The sequence below is a fragment of the Cnephaeus nilssonii genome (genome assembly GCF_951640355.1).
Source record: "Cnephaeus nilssonii genome assembly, chromosome: 6".
Taxonomy (NCBI): domain Eukaryota; kingdom Metazoa; phylum Chordata; class Mammalia; order Chiroptera; family Vespertilionidae; genus Cnephaeus; species Cnephaeus nilssonii.
The window spans coordinates 45,654,847-45,667,899 of record NC_137077.1 but is presented as its reverse complement, the minus strand read 5'-3'; the positions used below and the strand labels follow the sequence as shown (position 1 = coordinate 45,667,899).

At 44.3% G+C, this 13,053-nt stretch overlaps 2 protein-coding genes across 2 annotated transcripts in view; one reads left to right on the top strand and one right to left on the bottom strand.

Annotated features, from left to right (window-relative positions):
* PCED1B (PC-esterase domain containing 1B) overlaps positions 1–8,147 on the bottom strand; it is a 135,754-nt gene extending 127,607 nt beyond the window's left edge. The window contains 1 exon segment of the mRNA XM_079773917.1: positions 8,090–8,147. The gene's annotated coding sequence lies outside the window, so the exon portion shown is untranslated.
* Positions 7,055–11,106, top strand: AMIGO2 (adhesion molecule with Ig like domain 2). Its single transcript, XM_079773915.1, has 2 exons — positions 7,055–8,146; positions 8,524–11,106. Exon 2 carries the CDS (start codon positions 8,587–8,589, stop codon positions 10,153–10,155), a length of 1,569 nt encoding a protein of 522 aa, XP_079630041.1. The 5' UTR covers positions 7,055–8,146; positions 8,524–8,586; the 3' UTR covers positions 10,156–11,106.
* The last annotated feature ends 1,947 nt before the right edge of the window (positions 11,107–13,053 follow it).

Below are 13,053 nucleotides of genomic sequence, written 5' to 3'. Positions count from 1 at the left end.
ATCCAATTTGGAATTGAATTATATACCGTCTTATGTCCTATAATTATTTCAAATAAGACTACAAATTCCTAGAGGAGAGCAGCCCTATCATGGCTCTGGGCGTGTGGCCAGGACTAATAATATTTGCTGAATGGAATTGAAATTATGGCCGACCCTTCTACTCCCTAATGGGAAGCATTAGAGCTATCGTTCAGCAGGAGATCAGAGTGAAGCAGACTTGGGTGAGAGACCTGGTTTTACCACCAATCTTGGGCAAGTTATAGAAACCAACCAAGCCCCATTGCCCTCATTAGAAAATGGGGATGTTAATGGCCAGCTCTTTGAGCCCTTGTAAGAATTAAATGAGAAGCCTGGTACATAGTGAGGATGCAATAAATGTTGGGTCTTATTTCTACCAAGTCCACTTTCTTGGATCTTTCCAGAGGCCCTTCTGCCTTCCCCTACATGAATGTGATGTTTCTTTGCACTGTCACAAACTGAAAGAAAGGTCAGAGTTCCAGAGCCAATTACTCATGGAACATCTACTACAGAGGGCCTTGTATTTGCTGAGAATCATTGAATAAGTATTTGCAATAGTGCTGGCATATAAGAGAGAGAGTTTGTTATTTTCTTTCTCAATTTTATTTTATTTCATGTTAATGTTGGCTAGTAATTAGTGATGGTTTCAAATCAGATATTTCTTTGAATAATCAGATGTCACATTTACAAAGGTATGATAAGTTAATTACTGCTACAGGAAAGTATTTTGTTATTGATTTTTTTTTTTTTTTTCAGGGAGGGAGAGCAAGCGAGAGAAACATTCATGTGAGAAGGATACATTGATTGGTTGCCTCCTGTACGCACCCCAACTGGGATCGAACTCAAAACCTAGGTATGTGCATTGACCAGGAATCAAATCCTCGACTTTGGTGCACAGGATGATGCTCCAACTATTGAGCCATACCCGCCAGGGCTGAAAAGCATATTTTTTTAAAGGACACAGAATAGGAGTCAACCGCTGCATATAGTTCTCTAAGCTGGGTGTGTTAAATATTATCTGTATTTACCAGAGAGATAAAATTAGCCTCAGTTTTGAGAGATATAATAGCATTTAGGAATTCAATTAGATGATCCCTTCAGGCTAATAACGAGCAAACTGAAAATTAGAGCACCTACTATTTATAACCAAAATCGCAAGAAATAACTATAATGCTAGATGCATAACTTTGACACAATGAATTTTATAAAGCAAATTTTCCTCTGCTGAGAATTTCAGAGTATTAAAAAAAAGGTCAGCTTATTTCTCTCATTACATAATTATGACAAAGAGAAAATCATCCTCTTGCAAACTTCTCAGGTTCCTCACTGCAATGGATTTATTCTTTGAGCAGAAATATAATTGACCAGTAAGATGAATGGCATTCTCTGGTTCTTTACATTATTTTCTGTATCTTCCAATTTTTCTACAGTGATGATCACATAGGATTTTTAGGATTAGGAAAAAAGGCCTTCGGTTGTTATTTTTATTTCTCATTGAAAAACAAAGGGTGGCGCCAGGCCAGCGTGCTCAGTGGTTGAACGTTGACCTGTGAACCAGGAAGTCATGGTTTGATTCCTGGTAAGGGCACATGCCCAGTGTGGGGCCGTGCAGGAGGCAGCCAATCAAAGATTCTCTCTCATCATTGATGTTTCTATCTTTCTCTCACTTTCCCTTCCTCTCTGAAATCAATACAAATATATTTAAAAAATAAAAATTAATTAATTAACTAATTAAAAATTAAAATGATGGTGTGGGGCAGGGGACCGTGCCACCGTCACAAGGCTAGTCTAAGAATGTGTTGTGGGAGAGAATTCAGTTGTTGGGAGGTGATCCCAACCCAGGATGTTGAGTCCCAAGCCTGGGAATATGGACAACTGGCCAACAAAAATGTGTAAGTGACTATACCTGCCTCATCCTCGTAAGACTTGTGTGGCTAGTGTAGCATTTCAGAGCATTATGTGTTGCTATGATTCTCAGGCCAAAGATTACTGCTAGCACATAGTAAACGCTCAGTAAATAGTTGTCAAATAAATGACTGTATTGCTAAGAGGGAACAGCAATCACTGTACCTCAAATCAGGGGAAATCGGGGTCACATCCTGCCTGAGAAGTCAGAAGAGGGTTTTGCTCTCTGAAACTACAATCGCTGAATATCAAGTAGGAATCACCATAAAGCAGAAACATTGACGCACATGACAGTCATAGGTAACTTTAAACAGTCATAAGTTCTCATTGTGCTTTTTCTTATCACAAAAGTATTGTAGAAAATAGAAATACAGATAAGGAAAGAGAAGAAAAAATTTAAAACCACTGTTATGACATAGGTATGTACTCTTTCAGATGATATTCTATGCATATGCATATACATATATTTACAAAAATTGAAATAGTACCTTTTTGTAACTTTTACTTATATCACCAGATATTTCTCTGACACACATTATTTTTAATGACAATATAGTATGACACCAGATGGATGTACACTAATTTATTCACCTACATCCCTGTTGCACTAAGGGTGTACCATATTCTTTTTTCTTTCTTTCTTTTTTTTTTAAAGATTTATTTTTTTATTGGTTTCAGAGAGTAAAGGAGAGGGAGAGAGGGAGAGAAACATCAATGATGAGAGAAAATCACTGCTTGGCTTGCCTCCTGCACCCCCACACTGGAGATCGAGCCCACAACCCCGGCAATTGCCCTGACCGGGAATCGAACCGTGACCTTCTGCTTCATAGGTCAACACTCAACCCTGAGCCACATTGGCTGGGCCATTATTATTATTATTATTATTTTGCTGTTAGAAATAATGCTGCCCTGAACTTGTGCTACCCCATTACAATAAAATATTTAATAGATTAAAGTGATATCTCAACTATGGAGAACTTGCCCTAAGTTATTTTTCCTGGAGTGGCAGTGGGATTGACGCCATTCACTGGGGAGAAGAGGGAGGAGCAATATTCCCGGTGCAGCGATAACTGACCCAGATGAGGGACTACACCTAGACCTACTCTAACTGCTACTACCTGTGTTCTAACACTGTGTTCCTAGGGCCTGGGCAACAGCAGATACATTGTTATCATAAAACCAAATTAATTTTTTGAAGTTGAAAGGAACTTAAGAAATCATTAATTGTTATATCTTTAATTGTTTCTTGGGGAGAGATTTGTGGAGAGATTAAAACATTTTTGCCCAAGACTAGAACTTAGATCCCCTCAGCTCCTAAAACTGCTAGGTTTCTGTAATCACATAGGGGTTTGATACTCTTATAATTGAAGACTCTGGGTAAAAGGGACTTTGGGCCAAGACTAACAACAATAGGGGCAGATGCACCACATTCTAAGCTCAGGTGTAGCTAAATCAACCATGCAGGACTTTCAAAGCAATGATCCCAACTGTTTCTACAACCTTTACTAGTAGCCACAGAACACAATCAAAGCCTTGAAAACATCATGTTAAGTGAAAGAAGCCAGACACAAAGGCCACATATTGTATGATTCCATTTATATGAAATATCCAGAATAGGCAAATCCATAGTTACAGAAAGTAGGTTAGTGGTTGCTAGGGGCTGAGAAGAGGTGGGGAATGGGAGTGACTGCTTAATGAGTACAGGGCTTCTTTTGGGGTGATGAAATTATTCTGGAAGTAGATAGTGGTGATGCACAATGTGAGTACTAGTATATCAAAATTTCTGAGTAATATACCTTAAAATGATCAAATGGTGAATTTTATCTCAACTAAAATTTTTTTAAATATATATATATTGATTTTTTACAGAGAGGAGGGGAGAGGGATAGAGAGCTAGAAACATCGATGAGAGAGAAACATCGACCAGCTGCCTCCTGCACACCCCCTACTGGGGTTGTACCCGCAACCAATGTACATGCCCTTGACCGGAATCAAACCTGGGACCTTTCAGTCCGCAGGCCGACGCTCTATCCACTGAGCCAAACCGGTTTTGGCCTAAAATTTTTTTTTAAAAGAACCTATCAATGAAGTCCTTGGGGAGGACTTGTAGGTCTTGCACGCCTCCCCTAAGAATCCCCCTCCTTCCCCCCACCCCCCGCCCGAGATCCCCCATTTCTAGTGTACGAAGCTTCCAGAGAATGAAACCACAAGTTGCCATATGCCTCCTGGAGTTCAAACAGCATAGGGGCTGGAGCTCAAATCTCCACACAGTGAGAAACACTGGGTGAGAGATGGTTCTACCATAAATCGTAACAAGTCAACTGGAGCAGGCTGTTGCAGGAGCGGAGTGGGCACAGGTGTGTTTCCTATGGGCCAAGACTCCTGTCACATTGTAAAAACCCTACCAAGAGTGCCATCCCAGGGGGAGGACACCTCAACAGAGAGCTCCGAGTGCAATAGTTGGCTCCTGCAGAGCCAGAGAGCCTGGTGAGCACTGTCTCTGAAGAACACCAATGTGCCCCAGGTTAAAAAAGAGACAACATTAGACATCTGCTGGGGTCCCAACTACACCTCAGTAGAGGATGCATCCTATAGTCAAGTGAGATATGGCATATGAAAGCCCCTCATAGGGTAGAAACTGCTATTAAAGTGTTCATTATTAGTAAAAAATAACTCAGAATATTCTAACTAGAATGGTTAAGCTAGTGCTGTAACAATTTCTTGTTTCATGTTTCTAACTTAACTTTATTACTGCAACTTGAGAAATTCTGGAAATTATAGGGCCAGCAGAACACCCGAGGCTTCATCTACTCGAATCCCTACTCCGAGGTAGGAGTTACTTCCAAACCCAGCCAGACACTCCCATGACCACACCCACCTCAACACACCAGATTCATAATCATGTCAAATGTCAATCCACTTTCTACTATCTGTTGAGTCATTATTGAGTGGTCAAAAATACCAACAGACTGTGCCATGGGGGAAAGGCCAGAGGAATACGCATCTGTCCTATTTTAAACTCTTGAGAAGGCAGCTCAACCATCAGTCTTGTCAACCCATTCCAGGCTGGGACCTCCCTATCAAAAATGTCTTTCTTCTGTATAATCGAAATCCATCACATGGACCCTCAAGCTAAATTAGTCTCATTCCATTTTCAAATAATTTGGAACACAGTTATCATCTGGTCTATAGGATTATACAATGTTACAGGTTGTGGTGAGCCATAAATGAAATAATGCGTGTAAAACAGAGCTCAGTCTCTGGCACATTATTATGGCCCAATACATATTTACTATTACCATCATTATATACTAGGACTCTTTCAGCACAAGTGACACAAACACACTCAAATTAATTTAAGAAAAAAAAAGGGGGGGGGGGAATGAATAGAGAATGTAATTTATAAGGAAGTATGACATGCAGAGGCCTTTAGGCACTACTGGATCCAGGCCTCAAATAATCTTCGCAGGGCTCCTCTTTCCTTCTCTCCCCATCCCTCTTTCACACACGCTTTTGATGTACAGAGAGCAGGATGGCCACCAGCAGACTCAGGTGGGGGAAAGCTTTGAATAAGTTTCCCATTTCTGAGTTCATTCATTACAAAATTTGAATGCCAAGCAGGTGTCAAGCAGGATTCTAGGAGCTAAGAAAAGAGCAGTGACTAAGACAAAATTTCTGCCCTTGTGGAATGTACCTTCTAGTTGAAAGAGCGGACCAGGTAGAAGAAGGCGAAGGGATGCTAGAAAGATAAAAAGCCGTCCTCCACAAAATAAGGCCAGACCTTATGCCATTAAGGTCAACTCTTAGCTTTCTCTTTTCCACCTAAGTGAACCCACCCTTTCCAGAACTCCTTTCCCCTTGACAAATGTGCAGAATCCCCCACATCAGATATTCAAATAGAGAAATAAACTTGTCTGTAGATTTTCGGTGCATTTAGTTTATTTATACTGTGTATCTTTGTAGACTGTTTCTGTGATGTGCCTGCAGCTATAATAACATAACCTTCTGTTTCCATCTTGAAAGTCATTCTTTTTAGATGATTTTTGTATTAAATACAGTTCTTTCTTCCACCTTCATGGTTTCCTTTGAATAGGATGATAGTTACTTAGTAAGACACTGCAAAAACCTGGTTTATTTATTAGTCGTTTAAAAAAGGATTCCCCTGAGTAATTTTAATTCTATTTCTCTGTGCTAACCATTCTCACTGTAAAAACGAAGGCTTAGAGATCAAGTTTTCTGAGAATCCCAGGAAGTGTTGCCTGACTTTAGAAAAAAATCTCAACCTCTGCCTTTCCCCTGGGAGCTTCCAGTGAGGAATGCTTTCTTGAAACATTTCAGGCTGTAATCTTTTTAAGGCAAAATTCAACTTTTCAAGAAACTGAAACTCATCTGAATCAAGCTGCTCTCACTTGAAAAAATCTTGATTTACTAGTGCTATTTCAGATTCATTGCACAAACAGGCTCAATCCACAATGCACACAACTCTCTTTAAAATATGGCACCGGAGCTCTGTGCTACCGCGTCAATCTATTCATGGACAACACAGGGACTAACTCTCCATAAACTGAGGTTGCTCAAATGTGTGGGGAGGAGAGGGAGAGCTGGTCGTCCTTGTCATCATTCTTATGCCCCCAATTGTTTTCTCAATTGCTCCTCTTTTCAGTCTTCCGCTTTGGTATCTCTTGTCTGGGCAGTAATTTATTTTTTTTAATCGGGATAAAATAGACAAACGGGCCATTTGGCTTAGTCAAATCCCATCGTTAAAACTGATCTTGGAATTAAACAGAAATGGATTTTTAATCTACAAGCTCATCAGCCCCACGCCCTCCATCTCCTATTTGTCCACCCCACCCCGGTTTGTTTGTTTGTTTGTTTGTCTGTCTACCCGGGCTTGCACCTTTCCCTGCCTGCTGGACCAACGCAAGCTTGAGCGGGCACCCTGGGTCCCTGCGTCTCCGGAAGGGATGAAGAATCTCCGAGCCGCCACTCCTGGATCGGTCCCTGGCCGGAGCGAGCCGGATATGTTTTAAAGCTTAATACCCTTATCTGCGCATTCCAGCCGGAAGGTCGGCTCCCAGCCTTTTTTCCAGCGCTCCTCCTTCGCGAACTGGGCACCACCCCTGATGCTACTTCCCGAGTTAGGAAAGGGATAGAACTTTTCCAGGGAGGCTCGTGGTGTCCCCGCTGAGCCTTCCCAGTTCCAGAGGGAACGTGCCCGGTTTCCCTACCCGCCAGCTCCCCAAACGTGGGCGGAGACGGAAGGCTGCTGCGGTGTTTATTTTGCAAACCTTTAAAACCAGCCGCCTTTAGCGCCCTGCAAGCCCGCTCCGCCCTTCCCCCAGGAAAGACCCAAGAGGTCAGGGAGCTCAGGGGACCCGAGCGGCCGCGACGAAGTGGGGTCTTCAAGGGAGCGACCTTTCCCTCTCGGACTGGGCACGTCCCCCTGACCCCCCAACACCCCGACACCACCCGGTTCTGGAGTGGACAAACGGACGCAATTGGCGGGAGTGGGTGAGCGCGTCCTCACCCGGGGACTCCAGCCCCGGCCGGGTGCGGACCCTCGCCCCGCCCGCGCGCCCGCTGGCTCTCCGGCGCCGGGAAGAGCCGGAGGGGGAAGGCGGGCGGCGGAGGGTCCGCTCCCATTGGCTGCGCTGTCGTCCCTTCCCGCGCCGCGTGCCCCGCGCCTTGCGCCCAGCCGGCTCCCGCCCTCAGCCTGCGAGCTGCTCCCGCAGGAGGGGGGGCGCGCAGGGGCGGGACGCGTCTCCCGGCCGCGCACCCGACCCCGAGCGCGCGGGCATAAAACCCGGGCGGCAGCGCGCGGGAACCGGGGTCCGGCCGCCTGAGGAGCGCGGAGAGGCGGGGCCGGGGCCCTGCGGCTGCCCGCGCCCCCGCCCCTGGCACCGGGCTCCGGGAGCTGGGCTGCCGGCGCGCGGGCACCAGACGGCGGAGCACCGAGCCGGTACCTTCAGCCTCGCCATGGAGAGAGCCCGAGAGAACTCACCGCAGCCGGCGGAGACGGTGCCTGTGCCCGGGCTGGCTGCTGCCGCCGCGGCTCCTTAAAACTCCCAAAGTTGAGAGCCAGCGAGAGGCTGCCGCCCGCCGGGAGCCAGAGGGAAAGGAATTCGGAGGATGCGAGAGTGACAGACAGACAGACAGACGCACAGACCTTCAGAAGACTCCACCGTGCGCAGCCTGTCCCGAGTCCGCGAGGCTTCTCAGCTCTGTGAGTTGTGTTCTGGCCGGGTGGCTCGCTAAGTATTTCCGTTTGATTGTTTATAGCTTGCCGTTTGTGTATTTTTGAGTCTATTGGAGGGAGTTTGGAACAAAAATACAGGATGCACCTTAAAAACAATATTGAATTTCTGATGTTGAGACGGTTGTATTGGTAGATGGTGGCTGTAAATGTCTGTAAACAAGAGTAACCCGGGGAAAAAATTGCGTCTAACAGTAAAAAGGCAACGTAGGGTCCCCAGTGTGAAACCAAACCTCCATTTCCAAAGTTACTAGAAAGAAAGCAAGGTGCGACTGTTACGGGTTAATTGGTGGGAGTTAACTTCGCTTTTTTTTTTTTTAAACCCATCTTTCAATATTGCTTACCAGATTCACTGGTGGGAGGTTGAGCTGGCCGCGAAGACGCCTGCAAGAGACTGAGAGGCGACCAGAATGTCTTTGCGTTTACACACACTGCCCACCCTGCCTCGAGCTGTCAGACCCCGCTGCTGCAGGGAACTGCTGTGTTTGCTGGTGATCACGGTGACCGTGAGCCCGGGGGCCGCCGGGGTGTGCCCCACCGCTTGCATCTGTGCCACCGACATCGTGAGCTGCACCAACAGAAACCTGTCCAAGGTGCCTGGGAACCTCTTCAGGTTGATTAAGAGACTGGACCTGAGTTATAACAGAATCGGGCTTCTGGATTCTGAGTGGATTCCGGTACCCTTTGGAAAGCTGAACACCCTAATTATCCGTCATAACAACATCACCAACATCTCCATGGGCAGTTTTTCCACAACTCCAAATCTGAAGTGTCTTGACTTATCCTCCAATAAGCTGAAGGCTGTGAAAAGCGCAGTGTTCCAAGAGTTGAAGGTTCTGGAAGTGCTCCTGCTTTACAACAATCACATTTCCTATCTCGATCCGTCAGCGTTTGGAGGGCTCTCCCAACTGCAGAAACTCTACTTAAGTGGAAACTTCCTCACGCAGTTTCCCATGGATTTGTACGTTGGAAGGTTCAGGCTGGCAGAACTGATGTTTCTGGATGTTTCTTACAACCGGATCCCCTTCCTGCCAACAAACCGTATAAGTTTAGTGCCAGAAAAGCAGCTGAGAGGCATCCACCTTCATGGAAACCCGTTCTTCTGTGACTGTTCCCTGTACTCGTTGCTGATCTTTTGGTATCGTAGGCACTTTAGCTCAGTGATGGATTTTAAGAATGCTTACACCTGTCGCCTGTGGTCTGACTCTAGGCACTCCCACCAGGTACTTCTGCTCCAGGATGGCCTTTTGAATTGTTCCGACAGTATCATCAACGGCTCCTTCCGTGCGCTTGGCTTTATCCATGAGGCTCAAGTCGGGGAAAGGCTGATTGTTCACTGTGACAGCAAGACTGCTAGTGCAAATACCGATTTCATATGGGTGAGCCCAGATAACACACTGCTAGAGCCGGACAAAGAGATGAAAAACTTTCATGTGTTTCACAATGGAACCCTGGTTATAGAAAGTCCTCGTTCTGAGGATGCTGGAGTGTATTCTTGTATTGCAATGAACAGGCAGCGCCTGTTGAATGAAACTGTGGATGTCACAATAAAGGTGAGCAACCTCACCATCAACAGATCGCACGCCCACGAGGCATTCAACACAGCTTTTACCACTCTTGCAGCCTGTGTGGCCAGTATCGTTTTGGTACTTTTGTACCTCTACCTGACGCCGTGTCCCTGCAGGTGTAAAGCCAAGAGACAAAAAAGTGCGCTAAACCAAAGCAATGCCCATTCATCTGTTCTCAGTCCTGGCCTGGCGGGTGATGTCCCAGCTGATGGACGGAAGGCAGGTGCCGGTAAAAGAGTGGTGTTTTTGGAACCCCTGAAGGATACTGCGGCAGGGCAGAATGGGGAGGTCAGGTTCTTTCCCAGTGAAACTGTTATAGCTGAGGGCATCTTAAAGTCCTCCAGGGTGAAATCCGACTCAGATTCGGTCAATTCAGTGTTTTCAGACACACCCTTTGTGGCATCCACTTAATTTTGTGCCTGTATTTTATGATGTAGTAATTTAACCGCTCCATCTTTAACTTGGTGTGTGGTCTGCAAAATAAACAGCAGGGTTGAAATTATTTTTGGCTTTTGAAATACAACCAAATGGTCTTTTGAAGTGGTTGATAGGAAACGTGGTAAGGCACTTTGGTTCCTCAATGAGCCAGAGAAAGATTGGGGTTGTTTCCAAGGATTAGTTCTAGATAACGGTCCCTTAGTCTTAGCACCACTGATCCTGTCGAAGCTGACCGGGAGGTGATTTGACTGACATGTCCTTTTAATCAGGATTCTTGAAAGAAAAAAAAAAAAAAACTGTATTAGTATACTTTAAAAGGAGACTTTACTAATTTAGGACCAAAGTTGAATAATTTTAAATAAAAGTGTTAGTGTCCTATTTCATTTGGAAGAACCAAACAGCCATTATTTATACAGCACAAAAAATTAGATTTGGGGATAATTCAGCTAAATTCATCATTTCAGACTAAAGTAAAGAGACTTCACTGATAAAGTTTACTGGGTACTATCACATCCCGTATTATGTTAGATAAATAGTGCAATAAAGGTGCATTTGTTTGTCTTCTTTCCATTCTGTAAATTTCCTATCCTTGTACAAAAGATCTTACTGAAAGTTTAAAGTCATTACTTGTTGCCATAAATATGTAGGTGTCAATACCAAAATGTCTGGGTAACTTCTTAAACTTTTGTTCTAGTCATCTAATACTTGTTTATGTGCTTGTGTGTATGTAAATCTTAAATTATATGAACCACTATATAGATCCTACTGTACTGTGCGTTGGACATTTGAATTAATGTAAGTATATGTATTGTGTGACTTGATGTTCTGTTTTATTTAGCTATTTAAAAACATAAACCTAAGATGTTTTATGTGATCAAATTGTTCTACTTTGTGTAAAGCACGCACTATAGAAAATGTCTCTCCAGAGGTCTTGGAGTTATACTATTGAATTTATTTTTTTAAAGGGGGAAAAAGACTCAATTTATACATTCTATATCACATTACTTTGATACTATTATGCACCTCAACCAGGTTTGGAAGACATGTGAGCTCTGATTTTGCAACATGTGAGAGCCCGGCAGACTTCCTTCTCTCCATCATCTGCTGTGAGGTGATAGAGTGCCTCCTCTGGACCTACGTTTCCTCAGCTGTAAGATGAGAGTTTCGTGCTGCGTGATGTCTAGGTTCCTTCCACACTGGAAGTGATGATTTCCTGGTGGTCTTAGCTCCATCACAGACTTGCACTGGCTCTCTGAAACTGTGCCACATACTGATAGAGAACAAGAATGAGATTAGGATAGTCTAGCATATTACTGCGGAGCTCAAAGGGCAGTTTGAGTCACTGTCTACCTCCTTCCCTTTTTCAGGGACAGATGAGGCCCAGAGAGGGTTGCGGGTTGTCTTAAGGCCACACAGTCAATTAGGAGAGCTTGGGTGTAAGGTTCTTCCTGGTGAAGGTAAGAGAGTTAAAGAATGGTCATTGTTAACAGTGGGCATGGAGTAGGAGCCAAAGAATAAGACAGTTTTTCAAAGATGGAATTGGGCAACAGTGACAAATACTGCAGAGAAGTAGATGAGGAGGGAAGACTGACTTTGGCAATGGTGGTTTTGAGAGAATGGTGGGCACTTGGTGACAGCCCAAAAAAATGCCAAGCCAGGCTCCCAGTGGCAGGTATGGGTCAGCAGGGGGTTAAGGAGTAAATGGCTAGGGTATGCACCTTAGGGAACAGGGTGCAGAACCCATTCTCTATTGCATGGTGTTAAAATAGCATCGCCTCTGCCTTTTCAACACACATCTCACCCAGGAGATAAGATCCTTCAGACCCAAAGATGTTAAAGGCCAACATTTTATTCCAGTTACTGCCATGTAAGTAATGAGGACGAATTCTGTGGGGTTTTTTTTATGATCTTTAAAATAATCACTCCTTTCAAAAAGAAGTTTTTGAACTTCCCCCAGGAAGTTTCCTAGAAAAACTCAGGCTCAGAGATACTGTGATTTGTTCAGCTTCACACAGCTGGTCAGGACTCAAGTGAAAATTCTTGAACCACTGACACCCTCCATAGGGGAGGGCTGTGTCCAGGGGCCATGGTGACCCTGACTTGGGGAGTGCAAAGAGCAGGGCCCACCTGCTTGCAGGGAGGTTGCAGTGAGGGGCTCTGAATTGAACCTTTGCAGGATGGGATTTCTAATGTCCCCCAGCCCTCCAGCCTTCTCTTAGGAAACACCTGTTGTGTTTTGCAGAGGAACATGGACACTGGTGAGGGGGGTGGGGGTGGGGGAGGGGTTGTAGGGCCTGATCTTGGCTGGTCCTGTTTAAGCCTTGGGTAAAAGACAGGCTGAACTCAGATTAAAAATAACATGCTTATAAGCAATACAAAAAAAAAAAAAAAAAAAAAAAAAAAAAAAAAAAAAAAAACACCCCAAAATCCTGAATACTTAAAAGAAAGCTGCATTTTGAATAAAACTAGGAAGGCATGGTGATAGAAAAGCATAAAATTGAATGTTATGATGCAGAATTTCAAGTTCTTTAGGTGTATCTTTTTTTGGCAGGAGCTTGATCACATGTATTTTAAATATAGGAACAGAACGAATTTGTGCTTTATAAATTTGTCCCACTGAAAACTTCTGTATAATTTTCATTCCAAATAATAATCTGGTTTATGTAACTGGGTTATTCTTTTAAGCTGCTTAGTGTTTTTTAAAAAAATAGGATCTTTTTTAAAATATGTTTTTATTGACTTTTAGAGAAAGAAGAAGGGAGAGAGAGAGAGAGATAGAAACATCTATAGGCTGCCTCCTGTACGCCCCCTTACTGGGGGTTGAGCCTGAAACCTCGGCCCTGACCAGGAATTGAACCTGTGACCTCTTGG